General features: G+C 42.8%; 1 protein-coding gene across 1 annotated transcript; it reads left to right on the forward strand.

Moving 5' to 3' along the window:
* Positions 1-451: 451 nt before the first annotated feature.
* Positions 452-19,604, forward strand: FNTA (farnesyltransferase, CAAX box, subunit alpha). Its single transcript, XM_066615310.1, has 9 exons — positions 452-621; positions 4,939-5,024; positions 6,124-6,238; positions 12,429-12,533; positions 13,618-13,744; positions 14,342-14,490; positions 15,091-15,153; positions 17,530-17,701; positions 18,848-19,604. Exons 1-9 carry the CDS (start codon positions 488-490, stop codon positions 18,977-18,979), a joined length of 1,083 nt encoding a protein of 360 aa, XP_066471407.1. The 5' UTR covers positions 452-487; the 3' UTR covers positions 18,980-19,604.
* The last annotated feature ends 1,563 nt before the right edge of the window (positions 19,605-21,167 follow it).

Below are 21,167 nucleotides of genomic sequence, written 5' to 3' on the forward strand. Positions count from 1 at the left end.
TTATGTTCTTAGGGTGATGTGAATTTTCCACCAGAAATCTCTAAGGGCCCAATCCTATTCAACTTTCTGGCTCTGTTGTAGCCCCATGGTAAGGGAACACATGCTCTCATACCTTAAGAAGGCTCCTGTGACTGCCCTTCCACCACGAGACCTTAGAAAGAACACAAGCTCTTCCCTGCTGTGGGGACAGACATGCTGCAGTCCCATCACAACCACCCTCACTCTTCCCATTGCTTTCTCCACTCACTTTCTTTGGAGGGGAGACAAATATGGAGCTTTCCAAATGCAAACCCGGAAAGTGCACACCGTATGTGAGTCTACGTACTTTGAGTCTATGCGCAAGCACGACCAGCCCGTCATGTGCTAGTAGGACTTGGGCGAGGAAGCAGCCCGAGCTGGACGCTCTAGGTGGCATCTCTATGGTGCGAGGAGGGTTCGCTGGCTGGGCTGCCTCCTTTCTTCCTGGGTGGGCGGGAGGCTGTCTGTGATGATGGCGGACGGGGACGAGAGGCTGGAAGTGGAGCCCTGCGCTCCTCTCTTGGAGATCGAGGTGGAGGCTGCCGGGGACAGCGAGCTGGAGTGCGGGCTGTCCCTGGAGCCCGCCGGCTACCTGCTGTACAGGTAGGGACCTGGCAGCCCCTTCCCGGTGGCGCCGGGCTCAGCTCTGCCTGCCTGGGAGCAGCCGCGCCTTCTGCCCTGGGACTCCCCACCTGAGATGCTCGGGAGGGGTTGGCTGTGTTGGAGCAGTGTGCAGGGAAAGGCACTCTGTGTGTGCTCAGAGGCACGCTTTTCTCATCGACCGCTGCCCTTAATCTCTCCTCTTTGGGACGTTTCCCCCAAAGAGGTTACCCCCAATTGATTTATGGTTAGAGGTCCCTCCCCACTGCTTAGAGGTTACCCCAAAGAGGTTACCCCCGGTGGTTAGAAGTTACCCTCAAAGGGGTTCCCCCCCGTGATTAGAAGTTTCTTCCAAAGAAGTTTCCCCAATTGATTTATGGTTAGAGGTTAGCCCCCCATGCACACTGCTAAAGGTACCCCCAAGTAGGTAACCCCCAATTGATTTATGGTTAGAGATTACCCTCAAAGAAGTTACCTCCAGTGGTTAGAGATTACCCTCCAAAGAGGTTACCCCCAAAGAGGTTACTCCCACTGCTTTGAGGTTACCCTGAATTGGTGTAGTTACCCCCAATGCTTAACTTTTAGAAAAAGGATTCCCAGCACTGAGGTCTGCCACCCTGTGGTCTGAGAGACCCTGAGAAGTGGTCCACAGGGTGAATTATGAAGCTTATGTCTGCCTTTAACTTGTACCACAACAGTTAAAACAGCACTCTTTGCAACCAACTGTCTCTGGTTGTCTCTAAAATAAAACCCTTTAACATCCCTGTCTCCATTTTTTGAGAGGGTGGAAAGCAGGGGAATCTTGTCTCTGAAATAAGCCAGCTGCGGCAAAAGGGGATTGCAAGAGTCCTTGAGAAGAAAAACTGAGGTGGCTACCAGTGCTGCCAGTTCTCCATCGGGTGCCACTACTGATTTAACTTCCCTTTCTGGCACTGGTTCCCAACCTGTAACCCATGGACCACAGGTAGTTCCTGAGACCCTGAGAAGTGGTCTCAGGATAAAAAAACAACTTCCTATCATTTTCAGCTTGTCACTGAGTGAGCACTGTCCCAAGGAGCACCTGAGAGGGTGGAGTACAGATTGTCCACTGCTGGCACTGAAGTGTCAGCTTCAACTGTAGGCAGTCTGTTCTGCACCCTCTCTGGTAGTCCATGGGGGAAGCATCGCCTGAGTGAGTGCTCCCCCACAGACCACCAGAGAAGGCAGAGGACCACTCACAGTCTCAGCCAGCAACCCACGAATCTTATCTAGAAATAATCAATCTTGAATAAAGCTTCTGTAATTATTACAACTTTAATTGTAAAGTATTTTTTATGTGGAGGGGTGGGGGATTGCACGCAATCCACGATGATTCCAATTTTTGCCTCAGTGGTCTGCGGGCTCCTGAAAAGCGGGAACCACTGGCCTAGAAGCAGCATCCTCTGATCTGGAAACCCTTCCTGTTAACCCCTGATATGCAAGGGCTCTCTGCAGTTGCTGAGCAGTGAGGGAACTTGACTTTGTAGGGGGACACTTTCATCTGTTGTTAATTTCACATGTTTCAGAGATGGAACACCAGCACTGAAAATGAATATGTGTGGCTAGCCCTGGCAGAAATTAAATTCTGAGAATAAACAGGCAAATAGTACAGGGAGTATAGATGCACAAGCCATAACCAGTGTATTCTCACCTCCAGCATATGTAGATGCAAGCACTCCCTCTGTATTCCTTTGACTAGCTTTCCTCAATGTACACGTGTGCTGTCATGCTATGCAAGGGCCAGTAACTGTCAGTACCATTTCTACATGTGCAGTCAGTGTTTCATTGTCCTAGAGCAGGGGTGCTCAATAGGTGGATCGCGATCTACCGGTAGATCGCGAGGCAAAATGAGTAGATCGCGGAGTGCCGACCCCCCCCTTCAGGTGCCTCTGGGAGGAAACGCCGGGAGTAAGGCCCATTGTACTCAATGGGGCTTACTCCCAGGTAAGTGTGGCTAGGATTGCAGCCTCACAGCCTAATCCTAGACATGTCTACTCAGGAGTAAGTCCTGTTATACTCAGTGGGGCTCAAGGTACACCAACATACATTGTACACATAAATGTTATATGTTATGATGGCGAGAACATTGTAAAAAAAACTCTGGTAGATCTCCGGGCCTTGCTGGGTTTCAAAGTAGCTCTCGAGCCAAAAAAGTGTGAGCACCCCTGTCCTAGAGTGTTCTTTCTATGGCTGTGTGACAACTTTTTTTCACGAATTATACAATGCTAGTTATAGTTGGTGCACAGCCTAGCTCAGTGGTTCTCAAGCTCTGGGAGAGTTTGAGAGCCACTAAGTACTTGCGTGGGCGGGGGGGGGGAGGCAGCTGGAGCAGGGGGAAGGGGGGCTGCAGGGGCTTGGGTGCACTTACCCAAGCCTCCTGCAGCCTCCCCAGGCTGCGGGGAGCCCAGCGTGACCTGCAGCAGAGCTCCCCGCAGCAATAAAAGTAAATGCGGAGCGATCCTGCCCCGCCTCTGCTAAAGCGGAAGTGGCACGTGATCGTTCCTCATTTACTTTTACTGCTGCGGGGAGCCCTGCTGCAGGTCGCTCCGTGCTACCCGCAGCCTGGGGAGGCTGCAGGAGGCTTGGGTAAGTGCACCCAAACCCCTGCAGTCCCCCTGGGCGGCGTGATCCTGGGGATCACTCCGCTGCCTTCTCCCTGCCTCCAAGCTGCCCCCGCCCCTTAAGGGGGCAGAGGCCAGGGCTCACAGGCTGGGGCGTCGCGACGCTCCAGTTTGAAAAGCCCTGGCCTAGCTCAAAAGTAAGAACAAATTTAGAGTACTATATTTCAAGTTTTTCCATTTGAATTTGAGAACCTTTATTGGCATTAAAACAAATATTAAACAGGACACAGGAAATACCTTCCCTTTTGGAAGATAATTCTGTGGCTATCACTGATTTGGTTGCTGACTATTTGTTAGCTGTTACAAGGAAAATATCCCTATGCGTTCCACCAACTTGAATTCTATGTTGTGAACAGAACCTTGTTGTATTTCCTGTGTCCTGTTTAATATTTGTTTTAATGCCAATAAAGGTTCTCGAAATCAATTTTTCCATTCTGCCTGTCCCATTTGTCAGAATAGCTCCAGCATGCTTCTTCCCAATTATTTCTGAAGCATGTATGTAGTAGTAAAAAAAAAAAAATAGTTTATTAAATTATTGAATTATTAATTTACTAATTATTTGCCATGAAGGATTTTTATTTACTCTCCATGTGTGGCTAACTGTGCTCATCATCTTGATGTACCTTCGTTCTGTGGTTAAGTGTATGCTTATCAGAAATGCATACAAAGCTGAAGAAAATGATTCAAGAATTTGTTTTTATAGGTGTCAGTAACTTTGCCCCATTGTCTGTGGTCATTCAATCTTATAAAGATACCTTCTTAATTTTCTTTTACACTCTTGTCTACAGTTGGATTCCTTACTGACCTTGCAATTTATAGTCACATGCACATAGTTGGTTTTGGGGAGATGGGTGTGGTGGCATCATGAAGAACAGAATAAACAAATGAATCAACAGTGTATTTTAATGTTCTAGGTTCTGCACAAACTTTGTGATGATGGTGTGGCAGATAAAGTGGAACTCATTAGGGCAGTTCTTGTGTACTTTGGCCCTAGCAGATTCCTTCCATGCAATCATTCCTGGGTTGTTCATGCCTGCAATTATGCACAGATAGTTCTGCACGAACACAAAGTACATGCTTGTGTGGCTTAATGTGTTTACAACCATTCCTGTAATTAAGGGACACTTAGGAGTCTTTTAATTAGAAGAATTTATGGAACCCATAGTGGTCTATAAAGCTCTCTTAATGCAATTATAGATGTATGACTTGAGAAAAATTGCATAGAGAGCAGTGCTTCCGAAACCTTTTAGCACCACAACCCAATTTTTAAAACAATAATCTGTTGTGACCCACATAGCACATACTACTGACACATCATTGTTCCTGGGACTCACCGGCAGCTGCCACTCTTGTCGCCTTCCTGGCCTCTTCTTGGCTGTCTTTGGCCCACTTCAGGCCTTGTCACATCATGTTTTTGTTGCTTGTCAGAAAGAGTGCCAGCTGGTGGTGAGCAATGGTGAGTCAACCAGAGTGATGGTGAGGGCCCTCGCATTACCTCCACGTTGTTTCATTAGGAAATGCTGCAAACTTTTTACAACCCACTCCCAAATCCCTAGTTTATGAACTACAGGTATAGAAGGAATTAAGCAATGCTACCCCCTAACTTTTGGCAGTCGCTTTGAGTGTTATGTGAGGTATTCTAGTGTTTTTTACTTGTTCTTCTTAAATTGTGTTTTAACAGGGACAGGAAGGAGTGGGCTGACCTTGAGCCGGTACCTCAAGATGATGGACCAAACCCAGTTGTTCAGATCATATATAGTGACAAATGTAAGCTTGGGGGCATTGAAATAAACTAATGGGGTGCTGACCTAATAGCAGAAACATGCATGGAAATATGACCATAAAAATGAGATGCAGTTCCCTTGTGTTTTTGCCCTACCTTTCATTCTGTCACTTTGCTCTCTTTATCCCCTGAGGCCTTTGCCTCTGTCACTGCTTCTCCAGGTCCTGCACTGTTGGTCAGTTACATTTCCAAACAGTAGTTGTGCTGATTTTTTCCCTTGATTTCCCACATGCATTTGTTTCCAAACTTGTGAAGCATGGCAGTCTCTATGTCTTTTCTCAGAAGCTGCTATTTATACGATTTCATTATGATGGATAGTATGGATGGATTTACAGAAGATTGGGGTGTTGTTAATTGTAGTTAGTGTACTGGGTTTCAACTACTGAAGCTTGTAGGGTTAAGATAACTCTTGAGGTGTTTGTCTGGGAAGTCAAGGTTTGAAAAAGAGAGCTTTATTTTGCGTGTGCAGCTGTACAAACTAATGTTAAATCTTCAAGACTCAAAGGAATCTTGTTGGCCAAGGCACGTCTTTCACCATCCCATGTGACTTACTCTCTCTCAAGTTTACTTCACACTCTTTAGTTTAAAGCATGGTTTAATCATTAATTTGAAGAGGGAACGTCAGTATGCCGTGAGTCCTCCTAATCTGCAATTTTGGCACCTGTGGATTTGAAGCATTTTTCTGAAGTGTCTGGGAGGTCTTCTTAGGCATGGGGAGGTTGTGTGTGGCCTCCCCATACCTCAGAAATCTTCCCGGAGGCCTCTAAAAGGCACTTCTTGTCGCGGCTGGGAGGTCCTTGAGGCCCTAAACACTTGGCACTTGTCAAGTCCATGGGTCAAGTTAATGGGTGCCAAAGCTACGGATTAGGAGGGCCCACGATATACTATTCTCTCTTCAATCTAATTATTACAGCTAAGAGCTTTAAAGCTAAGTGCTGAATGCCGATCTAGGGACTTGAGGAGAGGCATCACACAGTATGAGTGAATGGCAAGGTGATTAAATAGGCAATGAGGGTTTTGGATAGGAGTGAGAAGACTGAAATGCAACAAGTGTGACTCATCCTAATGTGCATTTCTTTCTAGTTAAAGATGTATATGATTATTTCCGAGCTGTTCTTCAACATGATGAAAGGAGCGAAAGAGCTTTCAATCTAACGGGGGATGCCATTGAACTTAATGCTGCAAACTACACGGTGTGGTATGTACTGATGCTGAGGTTGTGATTTTTTTTTAAACGTTATTCCAGAACTACTGTTCTATATTTGTAAAAGAATCTTCAGTACATTTGAGCAATATTAGAAGTTATGAGATTTAGTTTTAAGTCAGGGAAACTAAAAAGGGGGGTGGGCTTGTGTATGGCTTGTGTATGACACAGAACCAGTGGATAAATAATGGTAAAAATCTCATGGCCCACTTTTTAAAATGACACTGTTGGGACCCACCTAGCTTTTACAAGACTAAAAAAAAGTTTCACTTTATAACTGCTCAAGCATCTGTTTTTTATACTTTTTACTATGGCGCTCAATACAGTTTTCTTGTCAGCTGTCAGATTCAGTTTCAGGACCCACCCACTGGGGGGTCCCAACCACAGCTTGGGAAACACTGCTCTAGATCAGGGGTGCCCAAACCCCGGCCCTGGGGCCACTTGTGATACAGCCCTCAGGGAGCCCCCAGTCTCCAATGAGCCTCTGGCCCTCCAGAAATTTGTTGGAGCCTGCTCTGGCCTGATGCAACTGATCTCAGCGTGAGGGCGACTGACCTCTTGCATGAGGTGTGGGGTGAGGGCTCCCTCTACTGCTTGCTGTTTCACATCTGTGATGCAGTAGCGGCAGCAAAGGAAAGGCCAGCCTTGCTTTGTGCAAGGCCTTTTATAGGCCTTGAGCTATCGCAAGACCTTCATTCATTCATATAAGTTCACCTCTAGTATATTAATTTATGTAAACTTATGTAAATTTATTCAAATTTAAAATGTAAATTAATTTTCCCCCCTGACACAGTGTCAGAGAGATGATGTGGCACTCCTGCCAAAAACTTTGGACACCCCTGCTCTAGGTGAATACTGCATTACAGTAATTCATGTATGTGTGTGTGAAGTGTGACTGGAAAGTCTCTGAGCAAGTGAGCCCGAAGTCTTGGAGCAAAGGTGGGAGAACTGGAATGTTTGGTGACTAGGGAAAACATTGACATAGTGGGCATAATGGAAACCTGGTGGAATGCGGAAAATCAGTGTGATACGGCAAGCCCGGGCTATAAACTCTACAGGAGGGACAGGAAGGGGCATGTTGGAGGTGGGGTGGCCATTTACATTAAAGAAGGGATAGAATCCAGCAAAGTAGAGACTGAAGGCAGGTCAGACTCCACCATAGAATCTCTGTGGGTTAAATTACCAGGCCTGAGGAGCAATGTAATACTGGGGGTGTACTATCATCCTCCAGGCCAGAAACTGGAAGGGGACCTTGAAATGTGGAAACAGATCAGGGAGGTGACAAGGAGGGACAGGGTTGTAATCATGGGGGACTTCAATTATCCTTATATTGACGGGGTCAATTTGTGTTCTGGGGTCACGAAAAGACCGGATTTCTTGACGTGTTAAATGACTGTGCCTTAGAGCAGCTAGTCATGGAGCCCACCAGAGGACAGGTGACTCTGGATTTAATATTGTGCTGTACTCGGGACCTGGTTAGAGATGTCAATGTTACTGAGCCGTTGGGGAACAGTGATCATGCTGCGATCCATTTTGACGTGCACGTTGGGGGAAGAATACCAGGCAAATCTCTAACAAAAACCCTTGACTTCCGATGGGCAGACTTCCCCCAAATGAGGAGGCTGTTTAGAAGGAGGTTGAAAGGGAGGGTAAAAAGAGTTCAATCTCTCCAGAGTGCATGGAGGCTGCTTAAAACAACAGTAATGGAGACCCAGCAGAAATGTACACCGCAAAGGAAGAAGGGCTCCACTAAATCCAGGAGGGTACCCGCATGGCTATCCAGCCAAGTTAGAGAGGCTGTAAAGGGCAAGGAAGCTTCCTTCCATAAATGGAGGTCTTGCCCTAATGAGGAGAATAAAAAGGAACATAAACTGTGGCAAAAGAAATGTAAGAAGGTTATACCGGAGGCCAAGTGAGACTATGAGGAACGCATGGCCAGCAACATTAAGGGGAATAATAAAAGCTTCTTCAAGTATGTTAGAAGCAGGAAACCCGACAGAGAAGCGGTTGGCCCTCTGGATGGTGAGGGAGGGAAAGGGGAGATAAAAGGAGACTTAGAGATGGCAGAGAAATTAATGAGTTCTTTGCATCTGTCTTCACGGCAGAAGACCTCGGGCAGATACCGCTGCCCGAACGGCCCCTCCTGACCAAGGAATTAAGTCCAATAGAGATTAAAAGAGAAGATGTTTCAGACCTCATTGATAAATTGAAGATCAATAAGTCACCGGGCCCTGATGGCATCCACCCAAGAGTTATTAAGGAATTAAAGAATGAAGTTGCTGATCTCTTGACTAAAATATGCAACTTGTCCCTCAAAACGGCCACGGTGCCAGAGGATTGGAAGGTAGCAAATGTCACACCGATTTTTAAAAAGGGAAGGAGGGGGGACCCGGGAAACTGTAGGCCGGTCAGCCTAACATCTATACCAGGTAAGATGGTGGAATGCCTCATCAAATATAGAATCACATAGACGAACAAGCCTTGCTGAGAGAGAATCAGCATGGCTTCTGAAAGGGTAAGTCGTGCCTCACAAAACTTTTAAAATTATTTGAAAAGGTCAACAGGCATGTGGATGCAGGAGAACCTGTGGACATTATATATCTGGACTTTCAGAAGGCGTTCGACACGGTCCCTCACCAAAGGCTACTGAAAACCCTCCACAGTCAGGGAATTAGAGGGCAGGTCCTCTCCTGGACTGAGACCTGGTTGAAGACCAGGAAACAGAGAGTGGGTGTCAGTAGGCAATTTTCACAATGGAGAGAGGTGAAAAGCAGTGTGCCCCAAGGATCTGTCCTGGGACCGGTGCTTTTCAACCTCTTCATAAATGACCTGGAGACAGGGGTGAGCAGTGAGGTTGCAAAGTATGCAGACGACACCAAACTTTTCCGAGTGGTGAAGACCAGAAGTGATTGTGAGGAGCTCCAGAAGGATCTCTCCAGACTGGCAGAATGGGCAACAAAATGGCAGATGCGCTTCAATGTCAGTAAGTGTAAAGTCATGCACATTGGGGCAAAAAATCAAAACTTCGCATATAGGCTGATGGGTTCTGAGCTGTCTGTGACACATCAGGAGAGAGATCTTGGGGTGGTGATGGACATCTTGATGAAAGTGTCAACCCAATGTGCGGCGGCAGTGAAGAAGGCCAATTCTATGCTTGGGATCATTAGGAAGGGTATTGAGAACAAAACTGCTAATATTATAATGCCGTTGTACAAATCGATGGTAAGGCCACACCTGGAGTACTGTGTCCAGTTCTGGCTGCCACATCTCAAAAAGGATATAGTGGAAATGGAAAAGGTGCAAAAGAGAGCGACTAAGATGATTACTGGGCTGGAACACCTTCCTTATGAGGAAAGGCTAAGGCGTTTGGGCCTCTTCAGTCTAGAAAGGAGACGCCTGAGGGGGGACATGATTGAGACATACAAAATTATGCATGGGAAGGATAACGTGGATAGAGAGATGCTCCTTACACTCTCACATAACACCAGAACCAGGGGACATCCACTAAAATTGAATGTTGGGAGAGTTAGGACAGACAAAAGAAAATATTTCTTTACTCAGCGTGTGGTCAGTCTGTGAACATCTTCCCACAGGATGTGGTGACGGCATCTGGCCTGGATGCCTTTAAAAGGGGTTTGGACAAGTTTCTGGAGGAAAAATCCATTATGGGTTACAAACCATGATGTGTATGTGCAACCTCCTGATTTTAGAAATGGGCTATGTCAGATGCAAGGGAAGACACCAGGATGCAGGTCTCTTGTTATCTGGTGTGCTCCTTGGGGCATTTCGTGGGCTGCTGTGAGATCCAGGAAGCTGGACTAGATGGGCCTGATCCAGTGGGGCTGTTCTTATGAAATTGTAGCTGATCCAAAGTGAAACTGCTTTAGACTTGTCTGGAGCTTGTTGGAAGGAGCATATAACACCTGTCTTTGAAGAGCTAATAGGTTCCTGTTCATTTCTGGGCCAAACGTACAGTGTTGGTGTTAATACTGGACCAAGGTCATTGAGGTTTTTGAAGAGCATCTGAAAGAGTATTCCTTATGTTTCCCCTTTGTATCTAAAGATCTTGTAATCAGGTCCTGTGTTGTCATATGTGAAAGCATAACCAGTGTTGGTAAGATTGAGGGCATCTTATCTCTGGAGCTTCCTTCTCAGGAAGGTCTATCTGACTAAGGCTACCATCCTAACCACACTTTCATGAGAGTAAACCCCATTGAACAAAATATGACTTACTTCTGAGTAGACCTGGTTAGGATTATGCCCTAAGTCTCTCCCATCATTCAGAAGACTTACGAAGACCAATGATGTCGTGGCTGGAAGTGACATCAAGCAAATTAAAATAAATAATTATAAATAATTAAATTAAAGAAAAACAGATAATTAAATAAGGGGAAGCAGTTTTATTCTGTAAACTGCTTTGAACTTTTTGTTGAAAAGCGGTGTACAAATACTGTTAATAATAATAAACCAGCCTGGATCCACCAAGTGAATTTTCTCTATAGCCTGCCTGCAATAACAAACCCCCCCCCCAAAAAATCAGCCTTTCCCAGCAAGCAGTTCCAGTTAAGTTCTTATATTTCAAGCATATCACTATCAGGACCCAACTAGCTTTACAAGTCTAAAATAGAACGCATTCACCTTATCAGCTCAAGCCTCCATCTTATTCTTTTTATGGGAGGGGGAACCTGCCTTCTGGAGCATTTGTTGAGCTCCACTTACATCAGATTGGGACCATTCTGGTGGCCTCACATTCCTTTTTGCTTGGCCTGACCAGAACCAAGGCACATTTGTTTACTTGTGAGTAAATGCCTGCTCACAGGTAAATGCTTAGTTTTGCTTTCCATAGGGCTCAATACATTAATCAGCTTGGAGAGAGGGACTTTCTCCTTGGGTATTTTTTGAGGGCTGCATTCATCAGATCAGGACCATTCTGGTATTGTTGGATTCCTCTCAGCCTACCTTTTCCAATGGATTAAGGCAAGTTTGCCTACTTGCAAGTAGGCTGATATGGCTCAGTTTAACTTTCCATAGGGCTCCATGCATTTTTTCTGCTTTTTTGGCCATAACTTTTGATATAAAGGAGATACTTCACTCTGGTTTTTTCCATTGCATTCTGCTGGAAATTCTGCATCCAACAGTATATAGCATGATGGTATTATTCCTAACCACTGCGATGTTAGCAATTTTGGTTACTTGTGGTGTCACCCCCTGCAAGGCTGATATTTAGGGCAGACCACCCCCTCGCTAGCTACACCACTTAGTTTGATCACTAGGCAGCAAGTGAGGAATCACAAAAGACAAACAGGTGGCATGTTTTTCAGGCATTATAAAGAACTACAGTTCATGATAAAGAACTACTTCTATTCTGGAACCCCCCCAGTGGATACCAAATCAGTGGAAAAATACCTTTAAAGACCCATCCACTAAAATGTAGGTTTCTTGCTCCTACATTGTCACCCCAGAATGCATTGGTGTAGACACTATACCGCATTCAGTCACTAGGTGGGTTGACTAATGTAATCTCCTGGAATGAAATTATAATTATTTAACTACGCAAAGGTGGGAAATTGCATTTTGGTGCTTTTTTCCTTGTTACAAGGCATTTAAAGGTTGACCTCGGTATCAGTGGTGAGTCAAATCAGTGGATACCGAGGTCTCACCTGTATGTAGACAGTATGCAGTCCTTAGCTAAGTATCCTGCTTGACAATAGCTTAAAATGTTTGTTTTTCTGAAATTTAGTTTCTCTACCTTTATAGATGATACTGAGTGTCAGCCTCATGAGCTTGCATTTGCTGATATCCCATTGAATGTCACCAGGATCTAAATACTTAGATCTCTTTCTGGTTCTGTGTGTGTTGCAGCTTGCCTACTTGACTACATGGTGGGTTAATTCACTTTTTAGGATAAACGGAATACATGAGGTGGGCAGTTGTTGTTTCCATAGCATTCCCTTCAATTCATGGTATAGGACCAGATCTCAGATTTTAGGCAAGGAATTGTTCTTTATTTAACCTTAATATGTTACAATTTGTTTCCTAGAAAACCCCTCCCATCCAAGCTGCAGAACTGTCATATTCTTAAATATTTCTTGACTGATTTAATGTATTGACACTAATAGGTTTTATTTTGTCCTAGTGAAAGAACCCAAATCCAGTATCAACCTTTTTTCTTATTGTCTTTTAGGCATTTCCGTAGGATTCTTCTGCAGTCCTTGAAGAAAGACCTACAAGAGGAACTCAATTACATTACAGCTATCATTGAAGATCAACCAAAGAATTATCAAGTCTGGTAAAATCTGGCTGCTTTGGTTACAAAAGTTATTTCCCTTGCATACAAGTTCCAGAGCAGTAGCTATGTTAGTCTGCAGCAGCAAAAAGAATTTAAAGTTTTGTGACACTTTACAGGTTAATACTGTAAATGTATTTTGGCATAAGCTTTGGTGGGCTATTGTCCACTGCATCACTATGGTGCACATGCATGGGTTTTATTTTATTTTAAACTATATAATGAAATTTGCAAGAGGAAATGAAATAAACCTGATCTCCTAACAAGGTTAAACAGATGCGGGTGACAATGAGTTACAACAACCTCACAGCAATCTTAAATTTAACTATATAATGTGATGATAAGCTTCTGTCAGAATTCACATCCTCTTTGCAAAGGTTTTTAATCTTATTTTGAATTCTAGTTCAGACTTTTATTGATCTAATCTCAAGTTTTTCTATAGAAAGATTGTCACCCTGAGATCTGCAGGAGAGTGTCCAGTCTTATTGAAATGTTCTCCCCCAGGTTTCTGGGCCTGTGGTTCCCAAACTGTGGTTCCAGATTTTTGGTGGGTTGCCAAAGTGTGATGGAAGGATCAAATAATTAATTGTCTTAAGCCCTGAAGCTATTCAGAAACCAGATGCTGTAGCTGCTAACTGCCCTGCAAGGAGCTGAGCTCCTGCAGTTTGCAAGTGTGTGTAAATATAGGGAGATAAATGTGGATCTTTTTGGTTATTATTACAAACATACAAACAAATAATTTCTTTCTAGATCTTTTTTTTTTTAATCTGATAAAACTTGATGGGTTCTGATAGAGTGTTGTTTTAAAAAGTGGGTCCTAGTGCTAAAAAGTTTGGGAACCACAGTTCTAGACAATGACATTCCCTATATCAAATTGGGTACATAGGTGAACTAGCCGGTAGTGTAAGATGAAAAAACAGGCAAGCATAACTATATTGCATTCCTTTTTCAAGTGCTGATCTTCTTAAGTTTTTTTTTCTTCCATGGTAAATATCACCACCCTCTGAAGGGAGATGCTTTAGTAAAAACCTAAACAGATACCAAATAGACGCTGTTGTTTTTAAAACAAGGGTTTCTTGATTGCTAGGCATCACCGGCGGGTGTTGGTGGAGTGGCTGAAGGATCCGTCCCAGGAGCTTGAATTTATAGCAGACATTCTTAACCAGGATGCCAAGAACTACCACGCATGGCAACACAGGCAGTGGGTCATTCAGGTATTTTGTTGGATGGTTCTTATTTGCAAAATGTCCATTTTGGAAGGGGAAAGTATGTATATAGCAACAAACCTTGGAGAGTGCAACCCACTGTGGAATAGCTTTCAGTAAGGCCCAGGATATCCGCAGGAGGATAAGTTGGCAACTTTGTTCCCAGTTGCTTTTCTTTCCACATAAGTTGAATGACAACCTTTAATTTATCTGCTGAGCACCACCACAGGGGAGAGAGGCTAAATATGCTCCTTTCCCCTTGATTCTGGGTTCCATTTCTAGAATTTTTGACTTTTTGTGCAGTCAGATTATTGCATTAAAAAATCATAATCTGGGTCAAACCACAGTTCCACTCTTGGGATACACACTTCTGTGCACTGTACCCAAGATGCTGTTCCATTTTCATGAGTAAGCATATTGTTGCTTGTTTTACTTGCATCTTCTGCTTTGAAAGACTGACTTGTGTCCAAACATTATTATGTTGGTTCCAAATTTTATGCTGGCTGTCCTTAAATTTAGACTTGTTTCACTGGCAGCTGCGTGGGTACGAGAGACAATTTTCATAATGCACTTCCTGTTTCTGAAATTTCCGTGTTGGTTTTTCAGGAATTTAAGCTGTGGGACGATGAACTGGAGTACGTTGAGCAGCTTTTGAAAGAAGATGTCAGAAACAACTCTGTCTGGAACCAAAGATTCTTTGTAATTTCAAACACAACTGGTTACAATGATTCTGCTGTTCTAGAGAGAGAAGTCCAGTAAGTCACATTAGGACATCTGCAGTTCCATTTACTAGGGGCAAGTGCCCCTGGCCCTTTGTTGAAGAGACTCGGAAATCTCTGACGGACTCTTGTTACATTGCCACTTTATTGTGCTTGTTTCAACAAGTGCTAGTTGGGATGCTCTGTGTGATATCCAGCTTCCTTCAGTGACATTTACATTTGTCATTTACAAAGGAAGTGATTGCATGTAGGAGCTCCTAACCCTCACACCAAACTGAGTACTGGATGGAGGTACTACTTACAGTACAGTATTCTTTTGTTTTGAGTCTCTTTGGTTAGAAAAGAATTCAAGTCCTTGAAGATTATACTGTATATAATCATTGGGACACATTGGCTTTTTATGTCTTGCAAATAAATTTGGGAGGGGGGGATACTAGCTTGGGACTCCTCTTGCTTTTAGTACCCGTTTAGGAAACACACAAAAACTTATAATAGGAGACATTATGGACCTGAAATACTTACTCATGATGATTTGTTCCTTTTTCCTGCTACTTGGAATCAGGAGTGCTTTGGCATATGTATAATTCTGCTTCATTTCTGCTATTCATATACCAAATGTTTTGTTCTCCTTTTTAGGTATACCCTAGAAATGATCAAGATGGTGCCTCATAATGAAAGTGCTTGGAATTATTTGAAAGGGTGAGACAATGTTGCAGACAAGAGCTGCAATTCTGCTGAGAAAACAAATGTGGTATTGGGCACAAAATTCGACTTCCTGAGAACCTTGGCTGTCTGTTTTTAAACCGTTTCCAACCTCTTTGACTGCAAAGATGCTTGAAAGTGTGTTGGCAGCACCTTCTGAATGTTCAAAGGCAGGGGGCTTGCTGAATAAGACTTCCTGTGGTTGGAGGTGGGGCTTCGATGCCTTGCCCTTCCCCATGACAAGCACAACCAAAGAAGTTATGCAAATATTTGCGTAATTTGTGTGATACAGAATCTTACCTTCTCTCTTTGACTGTCGAGTACCAAATTTTAATATTTTTTAGAATATGTTACACATAAGTGGATATTTTCTGAGGAAAGTAATTTCTGAGAGCAGATTGTAGAGAGAATTGTTCTAAAGGGCAGGGCTGACAAAAGTGGTGAAAGTTATAAATTGTAAAACAGGCAATAGCCTGTAGAGTCCCCAAAACATCTGTTTCCTGCTACTTCATCACATTGGGAGGAGTTGTGTCTACCTTCCAGCTAGTATTCTCTCTAAGGGGTCCATACCGCTGCATGGACTCCTTCACTTATTGTGTGGCACCTCCTCCCATGTTTTTGGACACAGAGCTGTTTTTTGGAAGAGAGACAGGAAGAGGAACCACAACCTCCTGAACGTTGTTTGCAGATGTTATATTTGCCTGATGCTGCAGTCTTGTGTACACCAAAATCTCCTTGAACCCGTTGGCATTTACTTCTGAGTAAATGTGTGGTGGTTCTTTCTAAAGAAAGGCCATTATTCTGGATGTTACTGAAAACTGACTTAACATAAGTCATTAGACATCTCCCATAGGAATGTTACCTGGCCAGATTGCTAGCTACTACTCTTAGTGAGTGGCTCTTCCTTGCCATGTTTACATATGGAGGTATGCTGTGGCCTCACCAGGCACCCAGCAGTAGCCTGAGCACTGTGGGTGAAGTAGGCTACTCCATATCAATTTGTGAGACATGAACAAGCTTCCTGTCCGAGGCAACCACTCGGTATGTTGCCATGTGTGCGAGCACAACAAATGCCCAGCTGAGGGCCTGAAAAGCAGGACAGTTTCTATAGGCACCTTTGGAATCCACTTCAGTATGTGCAAGAGAGGATGCATCCTGTTCCCCCTTTGTAATTGCAATGTCTCTTTTGTTGCATTCAAATAAATCAATGGTTTAAATATTTAATCAGTGCAAGCAAGCAAGTATTGTGTTTACTGGTCAAATGCCTCACCTTTTCCTCCATGGAGATAACTGCATACTGCATTTTTGGAGCAGAATTTAAGTCTATTATCGCAACCAAAAAGACAAATAACAATGAAGCTGTCTCCCATTGTATAAGAAAAATAATTTCTCCATGTTCTTATTTTAAGTATACACTTTGGGGCTGATAGATCTTGTTGTTATTGCTTTACTTGTGTAACAGAATTACTACACTCCTAATCTCCCACTGTCAAAGAAAAGGTTGTTCTGAAAGACAACTGGAAACATTAGAATAACTGAATAATAATACTTAGCACTCTCCCTTGCCACAATCCTGTATGGTATGTAAGGAGCATTATCCCAGTACAGGTGAGCCTCTGTATCTGCGGATCCAGTATACACAATTTCACTTTCCAAAGGATATGTGGATTCAGGGGACTCCTCACACCCATTACACGTACCTTTATTTACTGTAGTAGCGCTTGTAGCGTTGATACTTCTTGCTTAACTTTCTTCCTTGTCCTTTCTTAAGGACAACTAAGAGGAATCTGGACACACACACCCCAGATACTGATATCCGCAGATAATTAAATCAGCGGAAACGCCTGACTGGAAATACTTTCCTCACTACGTAGTCAAGTTATGTTCAAATGTTCAGAAATGAAGGGGTTAGATAGCCCTGATATTTTCATAAACGTGCGTATATGTACTGCACACAAATGAAATTGGTATAGGAGCTGTCATGCCCCAGCTCCTGTTATATTTCAGCGTAGCGCCTGATACTGAGCAAGTTGGCAAACCCTGCTCCTCGTACTGAGGCTCTTTTCTTTACCTCATCTATTTTTGCAGGGGTCTCTTGCCTGTCCACGTTTCCATTCATGATTTGTTTGTGCCTTTTAGTCATGTTGGAAGATCTTTTTGACTAGTATTCTTAAAATCCCTACATTGGTTTCTGATCCTAGTTGAAATGGGTTACGTGCTAAGGTTACACTGTACCACTAATTGCTAGGAAGTCTTTCTAACACATGATTCATAGCTCGTTGCATATTTGGAAATCTCCAACTCCTATAGGCAAATTGAGTGAGCAAATGTATGGTGTAAGGTGGTATTGCATCTGTCTGCTCTTTGTTTTAGGATTCTACAGGATCGTGGCCTTTCAAAATATCCAGACCTGTTGGAGCAACTGCTAAAGTTGCAACCAAGTCATAGTTCTCCCTATCTGATTGCCTTTCTGGTGGACATCTATGAAGACATGTTAGAAAACCAGTGTGAAAACAAGGAAGAAACTCTCAACAAAGCATTAGAGGCAAGTTTTTTTTTAAACATTATCATTTTCAAAACTGCTAAAGTTATTTGTCTGGCCTGTTATCCTTCATTGTCTGTCTAGTAACTACAAGCAGATGGTAATTTTCTCTTTTCTGTTGAATTTAATCAATTAACTGATTGATTAACTGAAGGTCTGGCACATTGAACAAATTCACGGATAGGCAATTTTAAAACTACTGTATATCACAGTTTGTTTTTGCAGAACCCAAGGGGAAAAAAGCTGGAAACCATTTCTGTGCCATGGAGCACAAGCTGGGAGCAACAATTTAGAGGAAAATATCGTTTGTCAGAATGCTGTTGCATTAATGTGCTTCGTGATATAGCTGCTGTTGGTGCTGGTTTCATGCACACTGATTGCATTTCTTACAAGGAAAATGCATTATCTTTGGCATTTGAGCTCAAGGGTAATTTCGTTTTGTTTAATAATTTTACTGTTCTTTCTATATTGTGTTCCATGTGCTTAAAGGAGCATCTGATTTGCATTTCATGCATCTCTTAGAACTTCTGATTTATCGTTAATGGCTTCTTGTCCATCAGTGTGTCTCGGTTTCTAAAGGTGCCATCCAATTTGCCTGCTTATATTCAGTGCTGTTTGTTAGTTATAAATTTGATAACAGAATTCCAGTTTTGGGTATTGGTCTTGAACTGTGGCATGTGACACATATCCAAAAAAGAGAATCAGATAGAAAGGTTAGAAAGCTCTATTAATGTCTACTTAGAGGATGTTTTATATTTATTTCTTCTGTTGCCTGGAAGAATCTGAATATGGAGGCTGTACGTTCCAGTTGCTATGCCAAATCTTAAAAGCTCAACTGAGTTGCCAAAATCTCAAAGTGGAAGACTTCCTTTGGAGATGGGGGAAAGCCTTTATGTGCTGTATCAATTAACTGTGCACTACAGTGTCTTGCTAGGATGCCACAGTTGATGATTTGTGTATAACTGCATTTGTGCATATTTTTCCTGTTCCCCAGGCTATCTCTTCCATTGTAAACTCTTTGGGAAAGGGGCCTATCCATGTACTTTACTTGGTAAAGCACCATGTACACTGATGGACCTATATAATCAGTAACAGGGCTACAATGATGCAAACAGTGTTTTAACATCCTTGTAATTTTCTTCTTTATAGTTATGTGAAATCCTGGCTAAAGAAAAAGATATAATACGGAAAGAATACTGGAAATATATTGGAAGATCCCTTAGAAGTAAACACAGCCCAACTGCGGAACAGAGTGTACCAACTGAAAGTGATCAGCAGTGACTTCATCTGAGAGGGGAAGAATACGGCATTCAGCTCTGTGTGCATTAAAAAAAAATAGCAGAGGAAGGGAAAGCTAGGCAGGTCTCTAAATAGAATGGTGTGTGTATCCCCCTTTCTAAATACGTTGTAACAATACATGACTGCAGAGGTCTAGCTTCTAACCACACCAAGAGCGCCAAGCATTCTACGTAACAAACTGACCCATGGTTAGTGCTGCTATAAATATTAGCTGTGGAGTGGTCCAGAGCACAGTGGTTTTAAAACAAAACAGACAAATGTTAGTAATGACTTGAATTGTACCAAATAAAGGAATTATTTCTTAACAGCGTACGAATAATACTGTACTAGTTATTTGAATGCCCTAAATCCGTTCCTAGCCTTGGCCACACAGTGACTCCTGTTCTCATAAAACAAGCGCATGTAAGATTTTGAATGTATTTTGAGTTGGATTGTAGAGATCTTATGTGCAGTGGATGTAGAGTATACAGTAATTTAATTTTATTGCTGTAAGGAGGGAATGCGGTTGTATATTCGAGCAGCTATGCAACACTGACTGTGTTATTGTGCCCCACTAATGCCATCAATAATTGGTAATAAAAGTATAGATACTTATACAAGGCTTTAATGTGTGTCTGATAACTGATTTTTTGGTAATAGTTACAGCAAGTGTGTCAAACCAGAAAGCCTAGGGCCCCTATCAGGCCAGTTAGGTGTGGCCCCTGACATTACTACTGTGCTCTAATTGCAAATTACAGATGTGCATCACTTAACAACAGGGATGCATTCTCTGATCCCTGTTTTGCAATTAGGTCATTAAGTTAGGTAATAAGGTCATTAAGATTCAGCCTAATCTATTGAGTAAACAGACACTCCCTACCAGAAACTAGCTGGCTACCCAGGCTATTGGAGACGGATCGCCTCTTCTTTGCATTAAGAGCCTCTTTGTTGTGTAAACAGACACTCTGCTGCAGGCTATGAGAGTTCTGACTGTGTTTTGACCACTGTTGTATATATGGTCTGTCATTGAGCGGCAAGTTGTTAAGCAACGCATACCTGTATTGAATGACATTTAGGGTTGAGAAGCCAAGGACTTTTATATTGTGGTGGCAGCCACTGGTGCATATTGATCCTTGTTTTTATAGCTGGCTTCTACTGGGTGGGAATGTCTGCTCCCTTGTGTTTCTTGGACTTGCAAGATAAGTCATCCATATACATGATACCTTTCTGCTCATTCTTTAAGTGTTCAAAATGAGTAACTTGCTATAACTTTGATAACTTCCTAACTTTTTCACTTTTAATGTCTAATTGATATGACAAGGTCAAATACAAATTGATGCTTTTCTGTATGTGACTCTCTGAAGTGCTGATTCGTGCATCCATGTTCATCACTCAGTGACTTCCATCAAGTGGTGACTTGCATGTGTGATTAAGCCTTCACAAATCAATTACCACAGATAATTTTTTTTAAAGGTATTGGTAGATCACACCACTCTTACATGGCAGAGGCTCTTACAAGAGAACAAAGAGAAATGGGGATAAGGGGCAACTTTGCTTACAATTAGCTCTTACAAAAGCTATAGTCTTGGTGCACCTGTGTTACTGCATGTAAAAAACTCGGGGTCATGGTTGTATTGATAGTGGAAATAGGTAAGAGCGCTCTAATTTGTATAAACCTTTATAGGCATCTATGGAGAAACTATGACAGGTTTCTTAATATGGTTGCTGAAGTTTCAACTTCTTAATGTGGTTACTAGTTTCAACATCCTCCTGGCAGATTCAGTAATTTGGCTCCAGGGACAAAGCCTATTTGATCAGTTTTCATACAGGAAGAAATCATATTGCACAACCTAGCTGCCAAAATTACTGGAGGGGTGGAACCCTCTTACTATCTTTAAAGGCACAGTTGGGCAGTAAGATGCAGGTCCCTCTCCAGTTCTGGAGTCAAAACAAGCCTGGAGCAGGGCCACAGAAGGAACCTTTGCCTTGAAACATAATCCTTTTCAATAAAGTCACATATTCAGCTGTGTGTCCAGTTGGAGGAACATAATGCTGCAAATGCTTAAATAAACTGGATATAAGAGATGTTGGGTTTATATTCTATATGTTGGTTTTATATTCTGAAGGTGTTTGATGCCTATTCAGAGGAGTTTCAGGCTTCAATGTTGCTTTAATGAATTTTTTTCTTTGA

This window comes from Tiliqua scincoides, chromosome 2 (genome assembly GCF_035046505.1).
Source record: "Tiliqua scincoides isolate rTilSci1 chromosome 2, rTilSci1.hap2, whole genome shotgun sequence".
In the NCBI taxonomy this organism is placed as follows: domain Eukaryota; kingdom Metazoa; phylum Chordata; class Lepidosauria; order Squamata; family Scincidae; genus Tiliqua; species Tiliqua scincoides.

What these genes read in the sequence shown, in the direction of transcription:
- FNTA (XM_066615310.1), top strand. Translation starts at nt 488, where the DNA reads ATGATGGCGGACGGGGACGAGAGGCTGGAAGTGGAGCCCTGCGCTCCT. An exon ending in GTTCTAGAGAGAGAAGTCCA is followed by an intron (nt 14,491 to 15,090) that starts GTAAGTCACATT and finishes TCTCCTTTTTAG; the next exon opens with GTATACCCTAGAAATGATCA. An exon ending in GCTTGGAATTATTTGAAAGG is followed by an intron (nt 15,154 to 17,529) that starts GTGAGACAATGT and finishes TCTTTGTTTTAG; the next exon opens with GATTCTACAGGATCGTGGCC.